This window comes from Sinohyriopsis cumingii, unplaced genomic scaffold (genome assembly GCF_028554795.1).
Source record: "Sinohyriopsis cumingii isolate HCF-2022 unplaced genomic scaffold, ASM2855479v2 utg002052l, whole genome shotgun sequence".
Classification (NCBI taxonomy): domain Eukaryota; kingdom Metazoa; phylum Mollusca; class Bivalvia; order Unionida; family Unionidae; genus Sinohyriopsis; species Sinohyriopsis cumingii.
The window spans coordinates 32,812-56,300 of NW_028316115.1; the positions used below are offsets into that span (position 1 = coordinate 32,812).

At 38.9% G+C, this 23,489-nt stretch overlaps 1 protein-coding gene across 2 annotated transcripts in view; it reads left to right on the forward strand.

Annotated features, from left to right (window-relative positions):
- Positions 1–23,489, forward strand: part of LOC149771197 (calcium-activated chloride channel regulator 1-like) — a 61,951-nt gene that overhangs the window by 11,279 nt on the left and 27,183 nt on the right. For both annotated transcript variants that reach the window (XM_089948738.1, XM_089948737.1), the window contains exons 6-11: positions 720–947; positions 2,498–2,794; positions 4,196–4,420; positions 4,748–5,018; positions 5,459–5,620; positions 6,140–6,346. In XM_089948738.1, coding sequence (XP_089804864.1) covers positions 720–947; positions 2,498–2,794; positions 4,196–4,420; positions 4,748–5,018; positions 5,459–5,620; positions 6,140–6,346 — 1,390 coding nt within the window. The remainder of the gene's footprint in view (positions 1–719; positions 948–2,497; positions 2,795–4,195; positions 4,421–4,747; positions 5,019–5,458; positions 5,621–6,139; positions 6,347–23,489) is intronic.

Here is a 23,489-nt window from a genome sequence, read left to right on the forward strand (position 1 = left end):
GATACTTGTTTTTCTAAATCGTTCAACACTGTATTTTCTTGCTCAAGCATTAATTGAGTGGTTGCAATGTGTGTCCATTGTGAACGATTAATGGCTAATTCTAAATTGACGGGATTAGTGTTCCGCATGAATTTGCCGGAACCACGTTCTCTTTTGTAAGGTCAACACTAACTGACGTTTGTAGATAAAGGTATTTACAGCGACCGCGTGATGATAATTCTTAGGTAGTTATATATTACCTTAATTTTCTTGAATTTCCATTGCTTTTGAATTAACAATATCTACCAAAACATAATTTACCTAAGGTAATTCATCTATACGTATAGGAAAATTAAGAAACAACTTGAGGAATATAAATGTATGCATATAATGTGAATTACGTCTGGGTAGTATACAAATATGCTGAAAATGTTAATTAGCGCGATATAATATATTAAAGACATGACATATAATCGGTTTTGCTAGATGTAGATATTTAAGAATACCTTTATAAAGTTAAGAACCATACTTGAGGTTATTTAATGTACATTAGTATTAACACTCAAGCATGCTGTTAATTGCGCACAAACGATACGTTTTATAATGTACAACGTTTAGAATAACAGTCGTCTTCTATCGTGTTTATATCAGTAGTAGTAGTAGTAGCTGTTGTTTGTGCAGCGAGTCTATGTTGTTACCACGTTTAATTTTTATAACCGTTTCATTTAATGACAATATAGTTGTCCCGCATAGAAGAAATGAAGCGGACTGCACAATACATCATTGACGTGTTGCTCCAGGCTTCTTCCTATCTGGGAATAGTCTCTTTTTCCTCATCTGCAACAATATTGACTCATTTAACTGAAATAAAAAATGACACCGACCGCCAAAATCTTAAAAACATCATATTGTCTTTAAATGCCGATGGTGGAACAGGAATCGGCCAGGGACTGCTGAAGGCAAAGGAGGTAAATTTAAGTATTGTTTTCAACATAGCAGCGACGAACTTCTATTATCTTGCGAATTATTGTTGGACTTGATAGAATTGATATCTTCTGTATATAATTTTAGGGATGAAAATATTAACCCTCATTCACCAGCAGGATATTACACGAAAAATTAGACGTTTTGAAATGTCGACAGCAAAATCGTTCACTTTCGCGGTCACATCCGGGTTATATCACAAAACATCCTTAATTGTATTCAAATACAATTTTATTCTTAGAACGAGGGTGAGCTTGCCTCAAACGAAAATGAAACCCTGTCCTACCTTATTGTCCATTCTTCTCCTCTTATTGTCCGTCCAAGTTACCTTATTGTCCATACTTCTCATATTGTCCGTCCAAGCGTACAATATCATTTGATGGAATATGAATAGTGACTGAAGAAAAGAAATACTCCTAGATAAAGTACCCCTTCCCCAGTACCAAACGTTTGATATCTAATGTATAAACGACATTAAATTAAAATTAAACTATCAAACTGTAAGCATTTATACGATCAAAACACTTTTCCGCGTGCATTTTATGTACTTAATTGAAAAGTTGAATATGCTTTGAATAACACAAAATTACAACTTGCTTATACATAGCACTTGGTGTGGATCAAACCTCTAGTACCCGTTAACCAAAATACTTTTGACCTCAATGACATAAATAAAATCTACATATCACCTGGATGACGATTTCTTTTTCTTCAATGTTTACAAGACGTCACTATCATGATGACGGATCTTGTCCAAACTCTATTTAATTGCACGCGAGTAAACAAGCTATCTACACAAACATCTGTATCTAGGCCAAAACAAAGAAAGAATAGAAAAAGACTACATCTTCAACTGGATTGTTTTGGATGAACGAGCCATACATGTTCAAGCAATATTGCCAGCTTTACTTGTTTTTAGTTCTTCATTTACACTGTAAAAGGCCTTCGTTCCAGCAGGCGCATGCAAGAAAAGTACAGACCTTCAATCACACTGCTAGTCCCGATCTGGTGCCTGAAGATATATATTAGTATATACATGTAGCTGGTACGGAGTGCTGCACGTATTTTTCAATATCCTAACTCAAACTGCTAACCCGGAAACTGAAAATGTATTAAAATCCCGTCAAAAGACTGTTTAAAGCTGTATGGCTATTCGTGGATAGATTTGTAGGGCAATATAGAAAGCAATGACACTCTATGACATTTCTGTTTCGATTTAATCACTAAGTAATTCATTTCGTGGTCATGCATATTAGCGGAACTAATTTCTTACCTTAAAAGTAGGAGGGGCATATGATTGTAGACGAAAGGTAGATGTATAGAAAAGAAATTGAGAAAATTTAATCTTTTATATATAAAGAACGTTCTTGATCTGTCATTGTACATCACATGACTTCAATCAGTATCAAACGCTCAACAGTATTAAAAATTGAAATATATTTTATCCATATTTTTCATCTTATTTTTTGTGCTCAGGATCTTGTACACATGTATGTATAAATCTCTGTTCTCACAAGTCATGTGTGTATTTCAGTTATTTGAAACCAGTGGAAAGGGTACTCACGAGAGTGAGATCATCTTAATAACCGACGGAGAAGAAAACGTAGCACCCTACATTGCAGATGTCACGGATGTTCTGATAAAAGCTGGAATCGTAGTCCATACAATCTCGGTCACTCAGAGCGCACAACAGAATTTGAAAGAACTGGCTCAAGCTACTGGAGGAACCTTTTTAGCATTCTTAGAGAAACAGTCAGTTACATTGATAGACGTCTTCTCTCAAGTCATAATATCTGGCGATGCAATTCCAGATGCGAATACTCCAGGAACTGTTAGTATTGTTTAAACAGCAATCAATAATGATGTGGAATTTATTTAAACACAAACACGAGCATATAGTATAACCTTCTGTTCATCGCCTGTCAGTTATTGTCCACTCTGCGCTAGTGGCTGTTTTCTTTTTCGACAAATAACTTGTCATAAGATAGGCATTTGAATCTATACATCAACGATGATGGTGTTGTAACCTGATTGGCAGATTGTGCTGTAACCTGATTGGTAGATTGTGCTGTAATTGGTTTACTTCTTTGGCAACTTGTTCAAAAGAGCTTGTTTAACACTCTTTTATGAAAGTTTTTGCCACTTGAATGCAACTTGCTTCCTATGTGATATGTTTGATACCCTTATTTGCAGCACAGATTTAATTTGGTCATATTGGCCTCACAAAACCTTCAACTAAAATCCTAATTTCGAAATCTCATTTGAAACAGTTTGTTTCATTAAAATCGAAATAATATTGTAACATATCTAGAACCATTTGACAGACAGTTATCGAACCTCTTTAATCCGTTTCTAAACTGGTAACTTTAACATTGTGTTTCTTTAGCTTCCTTAGTAACCATTCGATTTGATAGGAACAGGATTCAAGTAATATTTTTACATTTTGTTTAGCATTGTCTTGCTGAATATTAGGGAAATGTCTTGGTAGATTTCCTCTTAAATTTTCTCCCCAGCTGATGCTTTAGTGGACTTGCCTCTCAAATTGTTAAACTTTCATGTTCATCATATGTAAACTATTCAAACTTTTTTCATCTGCAGTAGCAGTTACTGGAAGGTTTGCTAGTAATATTACATGCTTACGTGGAGAAAGTTGTCTAATTGAAATAGCTACCTACATATGCATTGTTACACTCTAAAACAATTATATCAGGTACGCATTCATTCATTTCAGGGCAATTCTAGTCTCTTCGTTACGTGTTGCATTCATTATTTCCTTTCAAATACTATTGCCGGCAAAAACACTTGCAACAAATGTTAGAAACATATACGGTGTAATTTCTGAACCTGATAGCTGGCAGTGTTTTGAAGTATTTTCTTATTGCCAAACTCTCAATAAAGATGTCAGTAATTTTGTGCATTGAACCGAGTTTTTGTAGTGTTAGCAAGATGAATTCAGTGCGAATATACATATATTATTATTATTATTATTATTATTATTATTAGTTTAATTTTGTTCTTTGTTTTCTGATCTTCAAAAAAAGTTTGAGTAGGCTTGATATTAGAATACCTTAACTTCACAATGTCTATGAATTCCACGATGGATATCATTTAGGTTGTGTTTATAAATATCAAACTATTCTTCCTGAATACAGTTAGGACAGCTTTCAGTTTAAGAATGGCATGAAAAAGTCAATTATAAAGACTTGATTTCTTCAAAATATATTTCTTTTAGATAATATCATATAGCAAAAGCGCCTCGGCGAATGAGAACTACACAGAAACATTTGTAGTTGATTACGGTCTTGGAAAGGACACCATGTTGACGGTTACGTCAACATCATCATCATCGCCGGTGTTAGTGACGGTTGTTTGTCCCGACGGAAATAAAACTCACAGTACTATAACGTCCACGGGAACACTGAATATCGCATGTGGAGATAATGGAACTTTGACAATGGTATGTGTTCTTTCTGCGTCTCTAAAATGTATAATCCATAATTAAAAATATTATTCGGAGAAATAAGCATAGGTACTGATTATTCATTTGGAGCAAATTAAATTTTGATTGAAAATATATCTAAAGATAATACATATGTACAAATGAACAAACACAGCCTATGTAGGTGATACGTCTTATCAATAAAATGCATGCTTAGGTCAAAATCATCCAAGATTCTTGCACACTGCTGTTTTTGGAAATTAGATCTGACCCGAAAATGTAATTACCCTTTTGTGAACGAATGGATACATTCATGCAAACTTCCACATATCTGTTTCATTTCAGCCCGGTGCATATTCATATAGCCTTTCCTCTTCTGGAGCTACAAACTACAACGTCTACGTTACATCATCCCCACGTGGTTCAAATGCAGATGTCATACGTGTGAGATGTTGGCTGTCCGATACTGAAGTCGATTTTACTTCTTCTTCTACCATACGCCTATACGTGGATGTGGAAAAGGGACGATCTCCGGTTTTAAATGCAATTGTTACCGGAATGCTTATCCGCGGAGACGGTTCAAGTGTTAACCTGACTCTCCACGATACAGGAAGAGGTATGAGACATGAGGATGAGAAATTAATTGAAAGATTAATTGCCTCTAATAACCAACCGAGTCTTTTGTGATAATAATATACAGGAAATTATTAGCCTTTTCTTATTTTGATTACCAATTGTTATGTCATCATTATTATAAATTGCACAATTTTCTTTGCAATACATATATTTACAAATATTTAGCCGCTCTTTCTTTACAATTATAGCATCTTTAGATTTAGTTTTCTGATTGAATCCTATTAATAATGTTAGACTTCTAAAGCTATGCATTGCCAATCGTCCCGAAAAAAATGCAATTTTCCACAGAAAGTAATAAACCCCACCCATTTGTAATTGGTTCCATTTTGAGAGCTTGTTGATCAATGTATGTAGTAAAAAGAAACAGCAAGCCGGATACAAATATCAAACCTAAAAGATCAATCTTTTCTTTTCCTTAAGGGGCAGACCTATTGGAAAATGACGGCTTGTACACAACGTACCTGTACAAAAATTACTTTACGGGTAATGGACGATACAACATGAAGATCATGGTGTCCAGCGATGAGGGAACAGTGACTTATTCCTCAGCATCCGGTCAAAGAGCTCCTACAGTACCGGGAGGTATGAACGTTCTCAATTCCCTTCTGATACCTTATTTTGAGGACAAATCTATACTCATGTTGACATAGTTCAGTCATATATGCAGAATTATGTATAATAAAGACGGGAAAGGAAATGTTTAGTTAATATCGTTTCGGACACAGGCCAAAAGGGATGTCCATCTTGAGGATAGAAATGTACAGGTCATGGTTTTTCAAGAATGTTGAGAAAAAGCTATACATTAATATATGTAATGTCACCTGTTCCAAATCGTCCTGACTTGGTTCATGTATAGGCTATTTGGGGTATTATATTAGTGAGGTCATGTGGATATTATATTAGTGAGGTCATGTGGATATTATATTAATGAGCTCATGTGGATATTATATTGGTGAGGTCATGTGGATATTATATTAGTGAGGTCATGTGGATATTATATTAGTGAGGTCATGTGGATATTTTAGTATAATGACATCATATTCTCTTTCTTAATCCCATCACATCCAACTTATGACTGATGTAAAAAAAACTTCTCTGCAGCCGAAGAACAAAAACCATCCATGGAATCTATTCAAGCCTTCATGCGGAGCATTATCCCAAATGAATTTACGGTGAAAAACTACAGTTCTTCCGCCCCCGACACTTCCCCGCCAGATGCCATCACGGATCTACGCATTGCCAATGCAACTACTAATGCAGTTCTCCTAGAATTCACAGCGCCAGGGGAAGACTTTGACTTAGGCCAAGGTAAACAAGTCACTTATATCCGAGTTGCCTGAACTAATATATATATATATATATATATATATATATATATATATATATATATATATATATATATATATATATATATATATGTGTGTGTGTGTGTGTGTGTGTGTGTGTGTAAGTATATATATGCAAGTCATTTGACTCATCAAAGCAAAAAACAGAGAGTCAAAATTTAAACCTATGATTCTTGTTCAATTCGATGATTAGTCTTCAGTAGTTTTAAAAAACAATTATATTGTTTAAATACACGAAACAAATATTAGTTATATAATGGAACGAAAGCTAATAAGGCATATTTTCTAAATATTTTTATACAATAAACATTACGCTAGTCATTTCTGCTTAGTGTAATAGTTTCTTGTATAAAAATATTTAGTAAAGATGCCTTATTATTTCTAACCTGACTGTGAGTACAGTGGCCCTAACACTGTCATCATCTGCGCGTTGCATGCTTCACGGAGGTTTTCAATATAATAGACGGACATGCTCGAGATCCATTTCCAGTTCCTGGACATGTCCATTTTCAGCAAAGGGGTGTGTGCACGACTACAAATAAATATGTTGTCTGCTTTCGATATTTACAAAGTCGAATCAAGCAAAGGAAAAGAATGACAGCAAATTTGCCTTTCAGGTGGATTTAATAAGTGGTTTAATTTCTATGTTCATATGTGCAAAGGGATATAATTCCCAACTCTCACTGCTATGGTAGTTAACGGAATTATCCGGCAGTTACCGAATTGGATGAACTACGTCTTTATGCTATCTGATGGAAATAAACTAACCCGTAGTGTACGCAATATGGCGCCGTGTTAGTATGGAAATTCCTTTAGGCGTGAAAAGTGCAGTGGATGCGATTATTAGTACCATTCTGGTCACAGTCAGGTTAGAAATTACAAGTCAATGATTCAATTGACTTAGTTCTGTGCATCTTTTATCACATTAAACGTTTTCGTTATTGAAATCAATGGGGGGGGGGGGTACAAACAAACGGGGACGTATAATCAGAATGTATTAATCTGACTAGCAGACAGAGAGGAGCTTATCCCATCATGCCATGTTTTCAATAAGGACGTCTTCTGAATGTAATTCTGACTCAGTAAACTGTTCACAATTCAACAAATCATTTCATGTTTTTAAGTTCATAGATTCTTCTCTCTTTTGTTTTCTGGACAGAGAATCGAATCGACTTCTTTTTGAAAATGTAGCCAGCTGTATGTTTTCAACCATTGCTGCACAAATATGTTTTATGTTACCAGTAGCCGTTATCTCATCTTTGGTTGATGATGGTTCCACTGGTTTGATAAAAGTGTTATCATTGGTTGGTCGTAAACGCGGTCGAAAGATAATTTCATTTGTTTCGGATCTATTTTTATTTTTTTGTCTTTGACGCTATTTTCAGTCGAACGCGGACAGTATCTTGTAACAACACAAGGCATACAATTATGCGATCGTAAATTGTTCTTTCATTTCGAGACAAGGGTGTGCATAAAATAATAGTTTCTCGTGAGAATCATTTTAAAACCACGTGCTGATTTTTTTTACTCTTTCTTGGGTGTGGTAATATACGGTTCTAACATCCTGTTTCTGCAAATGATCTGACAGTTACAGATCACATAATGTTAGCTCCAGGCTCCACACTCAACTGTAACCCTATGTCTTACGATAATTATAACGTAATAAACTAGTGTACGCGTGAGTAGTGAAGTGAGACGATATTGGGACTATGGGGAAATACATTGCAGACCCCCCCTGGGACGATATAGGGACAAGATTTATAGGGACAATGGGAAAATACATTACAGACACCCCTGGGACGATATAGGGACAATGGGAAATTTAACATGGGAAAATTAACATGGGTGGGACTATACAGGGACAAAAAAGTATTGAACTTGTATAGGGACAAGGGAAAGATAGCGTCTGACGTCACAGTAGGGTTGATTGGTAACAATGTAACAACTAAGGAAGGTGACGTCACAGGACTGAGCAAAGAGCGGGGTGTACAGAGAGAATACAGACAAGAGACAAACACTGATAAAACATTTAAAAATGTTTGGGGTTAGGCAAGAAAGTCATTACTTTTCGAGGCAAATGATGGGACCTGAAAAGGGCCTTTGGGTTTATGTTAATATCATTCCGTTAACACAGAGGGTATCGCATAGGTCTTCTTCTTTTCCTCAAACTTTGTCTGACTTCTGGTCCGTAAAACAAAACCCTCTTGAAACAGCCTTGCCTCTCCACATAAATTCTTCTTTTCCAAACACTTGTATCCGTCATACATGGGTAAGTCCGTACGGAACAGCATTGAAGATACGAGAGTAGAGGATTCTACGTCGGTCCACAGCTTGTGACGAGACCAGGTGAAGGAATGCACCGAACTGCAATTATTTATAGGGGAAGGGAGGATCGAAACGGATTGAGTTCATTCACTAATCCAAACACGCGTTAAAAAATTCAGTCACCACACGGAGTCATTCGTCCAATCCGAAGAGAGCAGTCTGTGACGGCACATTCCCTATATAGCGGCGCTAGCCTCTGTGTGCAGTCAATCCATGTGACAGTTTTCAAACATGACGGAAACTAAGAAGACGATGAATTGGGGTGCACCGGCCGTGGAGACGAAAAGTGATGGAATAGCATCGACTACCCAAGTCAACATGGACCTACTTCCAGAAGAGGTTAATTTTAATTGGGATTTTGTCGATTTTCTTTCGCAAGAATTTGTTCTGGAACCAGTACCTTCGCCACCTTCTCCTTCTTTACCACACGTGGAGAATTTTAAACAGAGACATAAAGAAGAATTGGAGAAATTTATATGGCAGCAAAAGGAAGCAGAACAAGCTTTTCTCCATCAACAACAGCAAGAAGAAATAAGAAGAAAACGACAGGCAGAAGAAGCAGCTAAGAAACAAGGTAGTGAAAGTCAAACGGTCACGACACTTTTATACATTTTAGCAGAGTTAAGAAGTCTGAAACAAATGTATCAGACTTCTTTATTACGACCGAAGGGAAAAATACCTTCTCGAGCTAAACAACCCAACCCTGTGACGACGCCTGCCGTACCACCCTTAGTGATTTCTACCAAATCATCATCGATGGGAGTCAGTTCAGAAGTAGGCCTTGGCCGTAGCAAAGGCTTAAGGCGGTTAAAGTTGATTGGTTCCCATTCCTAAGTTTATTGTTTAAACAAATACCCAAAGGCCCTTTTCAGGGTCACCTATATCTCTCGAAAAGAGATAGTATTTCAATTGCCAACATCAATTAAAACTAAAAAAAAAAAACTTTTTACCCCTACTGTATGTGTGTGTGTGTGTGTGTGTGTGTGTGTGAGTGCGTGAGTGTAGGTTCTTATTCTAAAAATCAAAACCAAGAGACACTTACGTTTTATGCCTTGTCTATTCTGGTACAAATTTTACAATCCAATTTACAGCACAACATAACACTTTAAAACGTTCTTAGGCTTCGTCTCTGCCTGTCTTCACTCTCTCTGTTTTTTAAATTTCTTCACTTTCACAGTTTTGTCCTCCACTTCATCCTCACTTTCTCCCCTTCTTCTTTTCTTCTCATGTTTCTCTTTCTGCACGTGTCTGGGTTCGTCCTTGTGGGAGGCTATATCTTCTTCCTCTCCAGAATCCCTCTCTTCTTCTTGCTCCTGTTGTTTCTTAGGGCAATCTGTCCTGTCATGTCCTTTCTCTTGACAATGATAACAGATATCTTGACTTTTGTCTCTTCTAGCCCCTGTTTTGCTTTTTTGACGGTCTGGACACTCTGAAGACCAATGCCCTTTCTTACTACAGATATAGCAAGTATCTTACTTTTATCTCGAAAGGAGGGAGAGTAGTCCGTCGGCTTGTCTGAAGAAAATTTTCTGATGACCCCTCGCAAAGCTCTGATCAAAAGTTCGATCTGTGTAGGGTCTGCTCGGTTTGAGAGTGAAATGAATATGGGAAGGCAAGACAAACACCATCAGCAGAGGGGGCGAATCTCACAAGGTTTTTCCGCCTGAAATCATCTCTATCAATCCATTTACAAAAAATAAGTCTTATTTTGGAAAACAAACCCTTATTTTAGTAACAATGACAATAAAGGTGTCTATTTACTAAAATAACAGGTTTAATCCTATAATCTAATCTTGGAAACGTTATTGCTGTACAGATTACATAATAAAACCATCTGATTTAGCGCCACCTCTGCTGCTCTTAACGATTTATTAACTAAATAAATAACGTGTCAAGTCCAACTCGATACCGTGTCCGAGGATCATGTAACGCTATCGTCACAAACCCGTGTGGTTTTCGCTGTGCACGACTGAAGAAATGTCTGAATTTATTTATGTCCATGTCTCCGCTGCACCAAGTCTGATGAATATTTCGTAACGTGTGTACGTCAACTCCGTTGAACACCGCAAGGATATTACAATTGTCTCTAATTACTTTTGGAATTTGTGTATAACGTTGAGTTACATAAATGACATCTGTGTTTTTATGACGACTACGGGAAAATATTCTTGCAGGGTTTGTTTGTTTATCCAACATCACATCGTCGTACACAACTAGATTGTTAATTGATCCATCGATGTCATCAACGCCAGGCGTGTCATTGATATCAGTTATGAATTCAACTACGTTTTCATCATTCTCACTGATTGCTTTTGCACTCTCGTTGAAATCTTTTATCACATCGTAGCATCGCTGGTCATCTGCAGACGGAGCAATTAAATATAGTTTATCCCATTTCATCCACTTCATTATCAAATTCAACAACAGCTGTGTTTTACCCGACCCAGATGGTCCTATGATAATCATACGGATAGAATTTGGTAACACACTATTATGTTTTACTGGTTCTTTTATCTTCGTCGCAGAAAAATCAGTAACTTCCATTTGTATACAAATAAATAATATTATGGATTTATATTGTGTGAAGTGCAAGACACGGACCCCAACAAACGACTTAACAACAATTACGACAAAAAATAATAGGGAAGCACTTTCTGGTAGATGTGCTCGATGTGGCACAAAAAATTTAGATTTCAAAAAAAAAGTTTAGCGGAGGTGACATCGCAGCCCAACTTGGAAAACTCCCTGGAGCTCCCTGGGCAAAGTATCCCGGGGAAAAACTACTGCGGTCCTGGAACCAGACTTGACATCAGACTTGACAGCGACAACCAGCCCAAACCCGGCGAGTATCCGATAAACGCTATCGATGCAGCTTGTCATGTTCATGATGTAGCTTATAAAAATCCTGATTTGCAACATAGACATATCGCAGATGTGAAATTATTTCACGCGTAACCGCGATAAAAAATAAATCTCTTAAAGAGTCACTCGCTAACTGGTTAATAAGATCCGCAATGAAATCTAAACTAGTATTAGGCGCTAGTAATTAATAACGATGCAAGCATTTCCAATGAAGTCGATTTATTATTCCCCGATCGGATACTGGAGAGGTAACGCAGCAATTAATAAACTCGCCAAGTCAGCGTCGGTAACAAGAGAGGTTGCCAAAAATTGGCTATCGAAACAGGCAATATGGCAAATTTATTTACCACCGCCCAAACAAATTCACTTCGCGCATTTCGATGTTAGTGTACCCAACGAAGTTCATCAGGCTGACATACTATTTCTGCCACATGATGTTGTTCGTCGGAAAACATATAAATACGCGTTAACAGTGGTTGATGTTGCAAGTAGATACAAAGATGCGGAACCGTTAACAACTAAAACGGCGTCTGAAGTAGCCGATGCGTTTAAACGAATTTATCAGCGAGGTCCTGGACCACAAGGTGGTCTACGATGGCCACATCTGCTACAAGTTGATCCTGGCAAAGAATTTCAAGGTGCAGTATCATCGCTGATGAAGCAACATAACGTTACCATACGACGAGGACACACTGAAATTCATCGTGATCAGGCAATCGTTGAGAGATTTAATCGAACACTCGCCGAAAGATTATTTGGATATCAATACGCGAAAGAATTCATTCAAGATGCGAGATCGCGCGAATGGGTTGCAAGATTACCAAGTGTGATAACTGCGCTAAATAACGAGATCACCCGAGCCACCAACATGAAACCTTCCATCGCGATCACGAAAAAACAAAGTGTTTTTCAAAAATATATACAAATACAACGAAATAATATTTCAACACAGCCAGTGTTGGGTAATGTTACAGTTAGATATTTATACGAACCAGGCGAACTTGAAGGTGGTAAACGAAGAGCGACTGATCCCATTTGGAGTGCTACCACACATAAGATATCCACCGTGACAAGATCCACTGGCAGACCAGCAATCTACAGATTAGATTCAACTGCTCCTCAACGCGGATTCACCCGTGAGCAACTTCAGATGATTCCCGATGATACACATTTACCACCCAAATCACTGAAGTGATTTCGATCACTAAAGTGATCCACACTTAAATAGCTGCAGCGGCGCCCCTGCGTCTATTACACTCAAGACAGGTCAACATGATATTTTCACGTGTGTGGCCAAGGTTGCTATTTTTTCTGTCTAACGTAAACTGTCTTGGGTCATTTTTCGGATATCTCCATAACATTACACAATTGCAATTCACGCAGCGATTACGTTGTTGTTGTCGTAGCGTAATTACGAATTCAACATCAAGATCAAACACCCGATTATTTTTTTTTTGTCGCTATGTTTGCAATCGGTTAATTTTTTTCTTATCGTGGAATTCGTCGCTGACTCATCGACGACTGATGTCGTTGACGTATCTAACACAATTCTTCCCAATTGAGACATTCTTCGCACTCTTGACACGGCTAAGTAAACTAAATTTGACCACTCGATGCGATCATCAACGATCCAGACTTTTGTGTCTTCGATGGTTAATCCCTGCGCGGAGTGAATTGTCATAGCGTATCCTAACATCCACGGAGATTTATTCATAGCAAGTGCAGCATCGACAACATCAACATCAACTAACGCAATATCATTTAACACTAACTGCTGCTTCGTTGATTGTCCTGGAATATCAACATCGATATTTTGTAATCGTGTATCCGTTGGTCTATAACATAACGGTACCTGCAACGTTGGGAATTTTTCTTTATGCAGTTGAAATAATCGCCGCTGAAGTGTGTCTCTGACTACTTTTCTACTTGCCACTATGAGATCACTTGGGTTCCATTTTTCCCAGAAGTCTTTCATTGACGTCCTTGGAATTACCTTGCGCATAACTATGCATTGAATTTTATTATTCTGTAGTCTAATCAGCTTTTTAAACGTCTTTAGTCGCTCATCAAGTGCTCTGATGTCGTCATCGATTTCTTCGTAATAATCAACAAACTTTATCAGCCAATCATGTGGAGATTCACCTGTAAATGGCGGTGGTTGACCATGATCGCCGCACATAATAACCGCAGTATTTTTCGTCATCAACCATTCAAGGAACCTTTTTAGTGTATCCAGCGGTACAGTGTCTATTTCATCCCACATAATTTTCTCAGGAATATACTTTGTGCCCATTCGTTCAGGAGTCCATTCGCCGCCGCTATATTTGAAAAAACTGTGGTACGTGCAAGCGTTAACTCCGCGTTGTCTCATTTCTCGTGCGAGTCTATGTGTGGGCGTTAACACTATCATGTCGGAATTTCCAAATAACTCAATTACTCGAGTTGTCTTACCACAACCACCTGGTCCGTTCAGATAAACAGTTCTGTGTCTGGCAATAGGATCATGCACAGACGGTAACAACTTGTTGGATTCAGTCATCTCAAATTTACGATAACTATCTTTAATTTCGACATCAGCTGATTCACAATACTCGTGTAATCTTTCATTTTTTACTCTCCACGAACCCCATCCATTTCCGCCGCGAATTATATCGGTTATTAACTTTGAATGTTTCTTGTCGACGTAAAATGAATCCGTGGCAACTCTGACTGCGATACCGGTGTTATGTGGATCAGGAAATCTATTTATCATATCTAACAGGTTTACGGAAACAAGTCCAAGCATTGAAGATCTCAAATGTGTGTGCTGACATAATTCTCCATCAAGGTAACTAACAATTGTTCCTATTTTTTTTCCGTTCGACAACAATGCATCTTCAGGGTGACAAAACACATCTCTGGCGGCGGTGTCGGCTATTATAAAATTTAATTCTGCGTCATCAAAGATTAATCTGCTGTGATGTATCTTGTGATCAAATGCTGCACCTTGAGTAAATTTACCTATTATTTTTCGTCCGAGATCTTTCGCATCCATTTCATTGCTTTTGAGTTTAATCTTGAGCAATTTTGGGTTATCTTGAAACAATTTTTCGGTAGCTGGCGTTGGCAACCAAACTGAGGTTTGTTTGTGATAGCATATAATTGCCTCACCGACAGTCAACGATGTTAGCACACCATGATCAAGCATGTATCGCAGCAGCACAATCGGAGCCCAGCCTTTCTCTGCAAAATGTCTTCCGAACCACACATAGTTAATCGGATGTAACTTCTCAGCGAATTGAAATGATGTTATCTGGGCAAATCCAGTCAAGTCAAAATCGGGCAGCTGACCATTAACGGATACTCTTGTCATCAAGTTGGTCGGATGTCCAAATCTATTAAAATATTTATTACATGCGCCGTACCCAAGAAAGCTTCCCGGGTAACACGCGGCCATATCTACGGATATCATGTCGCGGTAATCATACGGAATATTCCACAATCCACTGTGACCATATTCAACACAGCTCAGCTTGATATCCTCGAGGAATCTATCGCTGGTTGGTTTCCATGAATTTCGTTCTCTGGCGATGTGTGCGGCAACACTAGAAACAGTAAAACAGCGTGACAATAACTCATCATCGGCTACAAATGAGTATTTTCCAGCGAGTGTTCTCATTCGTTGTTGTAGTTCTTGTGTTCGGTATACTTCTCCGTTGGGTCTCACAAACTGATCATACTCGGAATCTTCATCGCTTTTAAACAACCATACCGACACAGGATCTGTTTTGCTCGCTTCATAAATGTTGTCGAATATGTTTCCGTGATAAAATCTCACAACACGATCTCGCGGAAATATCCTAACTGATTCCGTCCACGCGTGACTGTTATGATCAATAATTGTTATCGGTGATCCACGACGGTTGTATTTTGGTTTGTATAATTCTTCTCCGGTCAACGATGCTACCCTTATAGGAAATCCTAGTAAACGTTCTAACGCAGCAACATCCGCTATTGATGCTCCGCTATCTTTGACTCGATTAGCCCATGTTATTATCTTGGATTTTCTCGACGGTGTTAAACCGTTGCCTCGCATTGCGTTACTGAAATGTTCCATTACTCGCTCGGCTACACAATTCAACACCGTCGACGTTTTCATCGGGGCAAGTTTATCAATATTTGTTTTTTTTATAGGATATATAGTCCGTAAACAACTGCAGATGCAGGATACGCTCTGACATAATACGGACTATCAACTTCAACGAGCATTCCTGGTCTGCTATGACGACTTAACAAAACTTTTTGCGTTAGCAAGTACAGGATCACGTTTATCACGGATAATCCATTTATCCTCGCCGGTTTCATCATCGGCGACACCGGTTATAAATTTTATTAGCATACCATATTTTTTATCATCAAGATATTCAACGATGTTTTTCGCGCGCGTATCGGTCATTGTGCCGTCGATGACATTTTCCCCAAACAGTTCTTCAAAGATATCTTCAAAACTCTCACGGATAATTTTATACGTCGAAAATACGTGACTTGCACCATCATCACGAAATTCCTGTTTCGCGCGTCCGATGATTCTATTCAGCGTTGTTAAATTTTTTCGTTGCGCATCGCCGGTTAACCTATCAAGATCAAATCTCCCTCGGGTTGGTCTTATCGATGACAATCTGTCAAATTCTTCCATAATATAACAATAGGACAAATAGTGTCTAATTAAAAAATGACAAATATATATGCCTGAAAACTATTGTGGATGGAAAATCGCGGGGAGCAAAAAGCGATGCCAACGAAGATGTGTCGGCGAATATTGTGCATCTCATAATCAAAATTTCAAGCGAGGATCCAACGGTGGAGTTACTTGTGTTGTATGCGATATTGCAGTCCGTGGAAAAACAAAGTTATGTTCAAGTTGCGGCGGTAAGAGATTTAGAGAGTTCGCCAGGTATTACCAGCGTAAGCATAATCATATCCTCACAGAACAAGAATATATTAACAAAAACCCGATCTATTATTTAAACAAACAAAAGCCCTCTAGTATAGACAAATGGAATTCAGACGACATCCAATCTACACCAACTACGAATCTTCAGCAGACGGAACAATCAGAAACTGCAGACTAAAAAAACCACTTGGAATTATTGGTAACTGTGGTTATAAACAGGTTATGGTTTACAATTCCCGCGAAGTAAAAAATTATTATTCGCACAGATTTGTTTACGAATGCTTTCATGGACCAATTCAGCGAGGACTTGTTGTTGATCATATCAATCGTGATAAATTAGATAATCGCATCGAAAATCTAAGAGTTGTTACTTGTCGCGAAAACTCTCGTAACACAACAAGAATTGCTCAAAAACTTCCTCCGCAGCCTGTTATTGCTGTTACAGATGACGAAGAAATCGAATTTCCGTCGATATATTCTGCCGCTAAATATTTCGAGATAAACTCGGCATCTATTTATCGAAATCTCAGAAACGTAACAAAATTTGCATACTCGGAAAAATGTAAAAAATTTATATCTTTTTATGAACCTGCCTAACCTTGACAGCATATTAGAGACAAAAAAACGCTATAGGTATAATGAACGAGGAAACAGTTGCAACACTCACCGAAGAAATTAACGCTGTAAAAAAAAATCGCAACATCAAGTGAAATTTTTAATTCCGCGTGGTTGCAGGGTCAATACGATAGCATCGCAGAAGCTCGCGCACAAGGTTATAAAACTCATAAGCGCGAATACAGAACGGTAAAGCTGCTCAATGATGAACTTCGATATAAAAAATTATTTGTCAACACCGAGACCAAATTAAAACTTTCGTGCCGGTGGCTCGCGTCATAAAAAAAATTCTTGACGACATCGGAAAAATATTCGAGCGAGAAGAACTTTCAAAGGCTCTTTCTGATCAACTCGATAAATTACTCATCGACGAATAATTATTTTTGATCAGCTCATCAACGAATAATAATTATTATTACTGACAATTTTCACGGTAAAAATTTTTTTTAGTATTTTTTTTACCGTCGTCGTAACGCGAAAACCCCTGTAAAAAAAGATTGCCCGGAAACACCCTGTGTTTCAGACTGGGAGCAACAACTGCGTCAACTTGACAAGGATTAACTTGATAACACGATTATCATAATTCGTTCAATAAATTTAAGCGCTTCAATGCCGTGTATCGGTTGTCCTCGGGTGTTGTATTCATGGTAGTCTTCATGGGATCTATGGCGGCTATTGTACCCGTACATGATTTTGAAGAAGAAAAATTTTTTACGATCTTTATACTCTTCTAGAAGACCATCGGGGGAACACTTCAGCGGCAACGACAGCGGAGATATACGACATTGGGGGACTTTCCCCCAAATGGTGTCAGGAACAGGGATATATTCAATGTTTTCAAACACCGACAAGTATTCGAATGAAGTAAGATTAGTTATCGTTTTGCAGCTGCGAAGTCGGGTCGGACAGCGATCGTCCATGAAACGTGAAAATCTCATCACTATATATTTGCTTGGCGAATATATCTGTTTAAATGCAATATTAAGGAATATTTCCGCCCGCGAGAATGTCATCTAACTGCGCCCTGGTCAAACACGAGTGTGCATAGTTCAAAATTTCGTCATCGCCGAAGAACACGTAAATGTAATCACGGTCACGCAGCCGTTCGATATCATCGCTGCTCAGCAATATTTTATCGGTGCCGCCTTTGAAATGCTCTGCATTTCCCACACGTATCCGGGTATCTTTCAGCGGGTTTCGAAAGGTTTCATTTCGTGTAAATGCGGCTCTGATCGCATCGGCAAGTTCTTTTCGGTCAAATATGTGCACGCGAACATGCTGGTAGTGAGTCATTATATATATTTTTTCATTTAATATAATTTATTATAACGGTGCTCTCGCTGATTGTAAAACACGAGTTGTTTCTGCCGTTTCCCACATGGCTATTATCGGAATCACTTTGTGTTTCTTCATCGGAATCGCTTTGTGATTCGGAATCACTTTGTGATTCACAATCACTGTCAGTGAAAACACTTGTGTGTGTTTCACAATCACATTGTGTTGACAGTGATTCATCATCGGTGACAACACAATCACTGTCGGTGGAAACACTTTGCGTTTCACAATCACTTTGTGATTCACTGTGAAATCGTTTCGAAGATTTCATGGACATTATTATGTTATGATGTCGCTAATTGAAAGATTTCACCAGTAAATTTACACTGATTGTTTCCCCACGGAGGTCCAACAGTCGCTGTTGTTGGTCAGTGACTTTAAAATTTATCCTTGTCAGCGTCGGATTATGACACCGCAGAAATACTGGATTGATTGGCTCTTGCACAATCAAAAACCCAGGTGGTTCTCTAGGAGTAAATGAATACAATATAAACCCTTGCTGGGCTTGATTCGATGTTGTCGTGTCTATGTTGTAACTGCCATCGATGACATCACATACAAGATTGACCGCGACGACATCAGTGATATTTACTATGCCCGGAGAAATATGCCGGCCATCACCGCTGGTGGAATTATCATGTGCCAAGATAACGGGTTCTGGTAGTATTCGCTTCCATTGTGTAAGTATGTCATCGAAGTATTCATCGACGATATCAGTGACGAATTTTCGCAATATGACCGGGGGAACATATCCTGGTAATTTAAAATTCGGTAGTTCAGCTTCGGTCAGCGAGTACTTATCCAAAAATTGTTGTTTAATGATGGAGCTACTTTTAGTTACTACCTGAATCATTCATTGGTTAATATATTCCATATCTGCGCCAATCTGATTTAATATTTCGATTTGCTTAATAATTTCTCCACGTGAACCTGTTACATCAGAAAGATGTTCTTGGAAGCGTTGCCGTAGATGCGCTAGTTGCGTGCGGTGCGCCACATTAATAGTTTTAAAAAATTCAGTAATTTCACTCAGATAAACACGAAATCCTAATCCTCCCACCCCCGTTGAATATGTTGCACGAATAAAAGTCAACACAATATCGCCGCCGTCACTAAGAGGCGGGATCCACCTATCCACCGTTGCACCTTTTATATCATCCAGACGCGGCCTATAACCGGGTGTAATTCCGTGATATGACTTCGCGTCAGTGATATAATCGGATTTTTCGGGTGCAGGGGGTGGTATCGGTGGTGCCGGTGGTGGATTTCGAGGCCATCCTAATACTGTTCTGATTGAACTGTTATAAATGTCTACGTGGTAACCCGGCGTTGAGATTTCGATGACCGTTGACAACGTTGGCTCGTGTGCTGTGATGCTGACCTTTGATTCTTTTCCGGTGACACGTTTTATTTGACGCTGTATTTCTTTGTTGATTTCTTCGATCTGATAACTCCCAGTAGGAAGTATGATAGTATTCCAATCTGGTGTGCCATCAGCGCTATTCTGATACGAAAATACAAATGAATTATTTGGCAACTGTCCGTGAAATGATGTCGACCTGATATTGGGCCAACTGTGATATACTCGTAATTGTGCCAACGCGATTTCACTTACTGGAATTGCAGTTGGAAAATTAATATTAAACTCTGGTTGCGTCGAAGATATTGATATCATTGTGGTCCTTACCGGAGTTGTATTTGCGGCTATCTCTTGAAGTATCTCCGTCATTATTTATCTTCATCGTTTTCAAATCAAGATTCGCTGCGCGCTCGTAATCGTTGTATATACCGGACATCAGCGTGAATTCGGAATCTGATATGTTGTTGTCGTCTACGCTGGATGATATCAACGAGGACAATTTCGAGTAGGCGCTGTTGGCCGCGTTGGCTACCCGCGTATACTCGTGTAATTTTGTTATCGCGCACGAGGATATTTTTTTTGCAATTATATTAGCAACTCCTGCGATCGTCGTTGATGCTGAAATTGTGATTGTGATCGCGATTGCGGTCGTTACCGGAGTTAACGCAGACAATAGCACAAACGTGGATGTAACCGCCGCGGATACCGAATACACTATTATGTCCAGCGCGGTCACACGCCGTTTATATTTTTTATTTTTGTTGCGCATCTGTCAATGGTGTTTTTCAACGTTGACTGCCATTCGCGCACTTGATCATACCGATATTGCTGAGCGTCTAATGACAGTGTTGTCGTTGATGCTGATTTCATTTTTATTATTATTTACGCGGTAACCAATTGAGGCGTTTCTGCGACGAATTCCAAACACCACCAGTAGGATGTTGCGGTTAATTTCTTGTCTGCGGCTTCAAGTATAAATATTTCTTCGGTTCCGCTGTTTAGTATTATAGTTACAACCCCGGAATACTTATCGGTGGAATGTCTCCAGGGATATGTTGTGAAGATTTCAAATTTAGCGGCGGAAAACACAGACAACCTGTACACGCCAGTGGCTGTTGCTGTGTATTTGATAGTATTATTTTGTCGGGACCATGTTGCGAATCCAGATGATACCGTATATACGATGTTGGTGATATGCTCGGGGGTAACTCCAGTGGGGACTTTAATCAGACTGGTTTTGTTAACGATCTCAGGAATTCCCGATACAATATCCTGCTGTGTTTGTTTGATTGTGTCAATGTCGGTCTTGATTTCAGAAAGATTCATGTCGATGACTGGAGGAGCCCCAAAGAACTTATCAATGGACTCATCAGCTTTTCTAAAGTTTCTACGGAGATTTGTAAACGCTTTTATGTGATCATCATACTCAACCCGCAACGTAGTTAGTTTACCGTCAATGGTGTCTACGTATTGTTTGTTTGCGGAATCTTCGGGACCTTCCGGATTTTTTAGAACGGTTATTTTGTTGCATTTCATGCTGAGTTCACCTGTCATTGTATCACCGGTCTTCGCTACACGTCCCCCTGCGACTTTTCGTGCATCATCTCGCAGCATCGCAATTGATATCGACGAATCTCTGATTCTGCCGCTGTCAGTGAATACAACGATGTTGTCCGTGACAGCTCCAATAACCCTGCGAATTATGTCATTCCACTTAATGTTACTGGTTCTTAGCTTGCCGTGCCTGTCTTGAAAAATAACAACCTCATCTGGGTCTATCCCGGTTAGATTTAAAAGATTATCAATTTCATCTTTGGTCGCATACTTCGATAAATCGATATCTTTTTTTTTTTCCTTGGTTCTGCTTGATCTTCCGTAAATATCAACCATTATCTGTTATGGGGTTGTTTAAATTTGGAAATCACAGCGGAAATCACAGATGTGATTTCAACGTGTATTCATGCACGACTTTGTGATGAGGACTCGCTGATTTCGAGATCGCATCAAGAACATTCAGTACTTCACGACCGCATATCGGAGGATCAATCAGTGTTTGTGTTGGTAACGTTGACTGCCAAACTGGAATTGAAAATCGTTCGGATTTCTTGGAAAATCTTTGGACGTACCTCAGAAACTCAACTGGCGGTGCTAGCCCGTACGAATCAAAATAGATAATTCCACGTGGATCGATCGCGTAAGCAACCCAGTGAGTTCCAGGACCGTTTTTGTTATCGAGATTAATAATACCGGTTTCTGTGCTATTCGGTCGTGCTGGTAATTCATCTCGCATAAATACACCTCTGAAATTCTTTATACGTAATTGTTTAACAGCATCAAGCAAATCAAAATTAGAAGCTGGAAGCTTCAACATCGGTGTGAAAACACTTTGTGTTTTTACGCTAGCGTTTTCGAAAACACTTAAAACCTTTTTGGGTATCATGACGCCGGAGTTCCTGGAAGTCTGAGACCGGATCCCTTTTTTTTGTATCCTTTCCCGGTGGCTTTCTTTAGTGCCATTCCAGCTGCGGTTCCAATAACTCCTAACGCGGCTGCCTTTGCGACTGAGGGAGCAGCAGCAGCTATCAGTGCTGGTATCGCTGCGAGAAGAGGAAATATACCTTAACCATATCTTTGACCGCGGCCGGAGAGAGATCATGTCGAACTCCAGTCGTGCCCTGCTTCGCGCTGCTGAAATGTTTTAGCTGAGTTTTAGTCAGCGACAGTTTGTTGGGACCGCCCGCTAGCTGATCGTGTTTTAACGTTATTGATGTCCCACATGTGCTTGCGTGTTTCGATTGTAATTTCTTCACCTGACCAGGAGTCAGTGACACATTAACATGACTGTATGACATTTTATTTAATACGATATTGATCTAATTGTTTACAAGGTTTTGGAGCACCTACAGGTTTTCTACTGGTGCATCAATGACTCTCATTCGGCCGCCAACACCTTCAAGTAGCATTGCTTTATCGGAAAGTATGACCGCGATTGCTCTAACACCTCCAGGAACTGCTGGTGGACCAGCTACCGCAGCTGGTACTCGAGCCAGGCGAGCCCGAACAACTTTATCAACGACAGATTTTCTGAATAAATCCAAATGTTCCAACGAAAAGTAATAGATCGGATACAACGCTGTAAAATCACGCTGGGATATCTGCAGCGCAGTGTCGACGTTTTGATCACGCCCATCATAAGACATCAATTGATAATATGCCCGTGCAACATCATTTTGTTCAAAATTTAGATGAATATCCTCAACAGGTTCTTGATGTCCGTTTATTCTTAATGAAACTTCAGAAACTCCCAATGGGTCAAATGTCATTATAGTTTCTTCTTGATTATTTATTCTACGATTTGCTTGAAACGCGATAAATATATATCGCGCTGCTGATACTCCCTGTTGTGATCTCAATTGCCACGTGAACAGTCCAGGAGCGTTGATAGAAGTACTATCTGTTGTCATTGCTAACCATGATAACAACGATTTTCCACCTTGATCCATAAAAGAAAGTAATTTTTGTTCTTCAGCGATTGATGGAGACATTGTTGGCATCCACAGAGATAGTTTTCTTAACACTACCTGACCAGGATCAACTCCAGCAGCTCTCCATATTGCATCATTATCAGAGTTTTTTCTGACAAGCGCTACTGTGTGTTTGGCACCAAATATAACC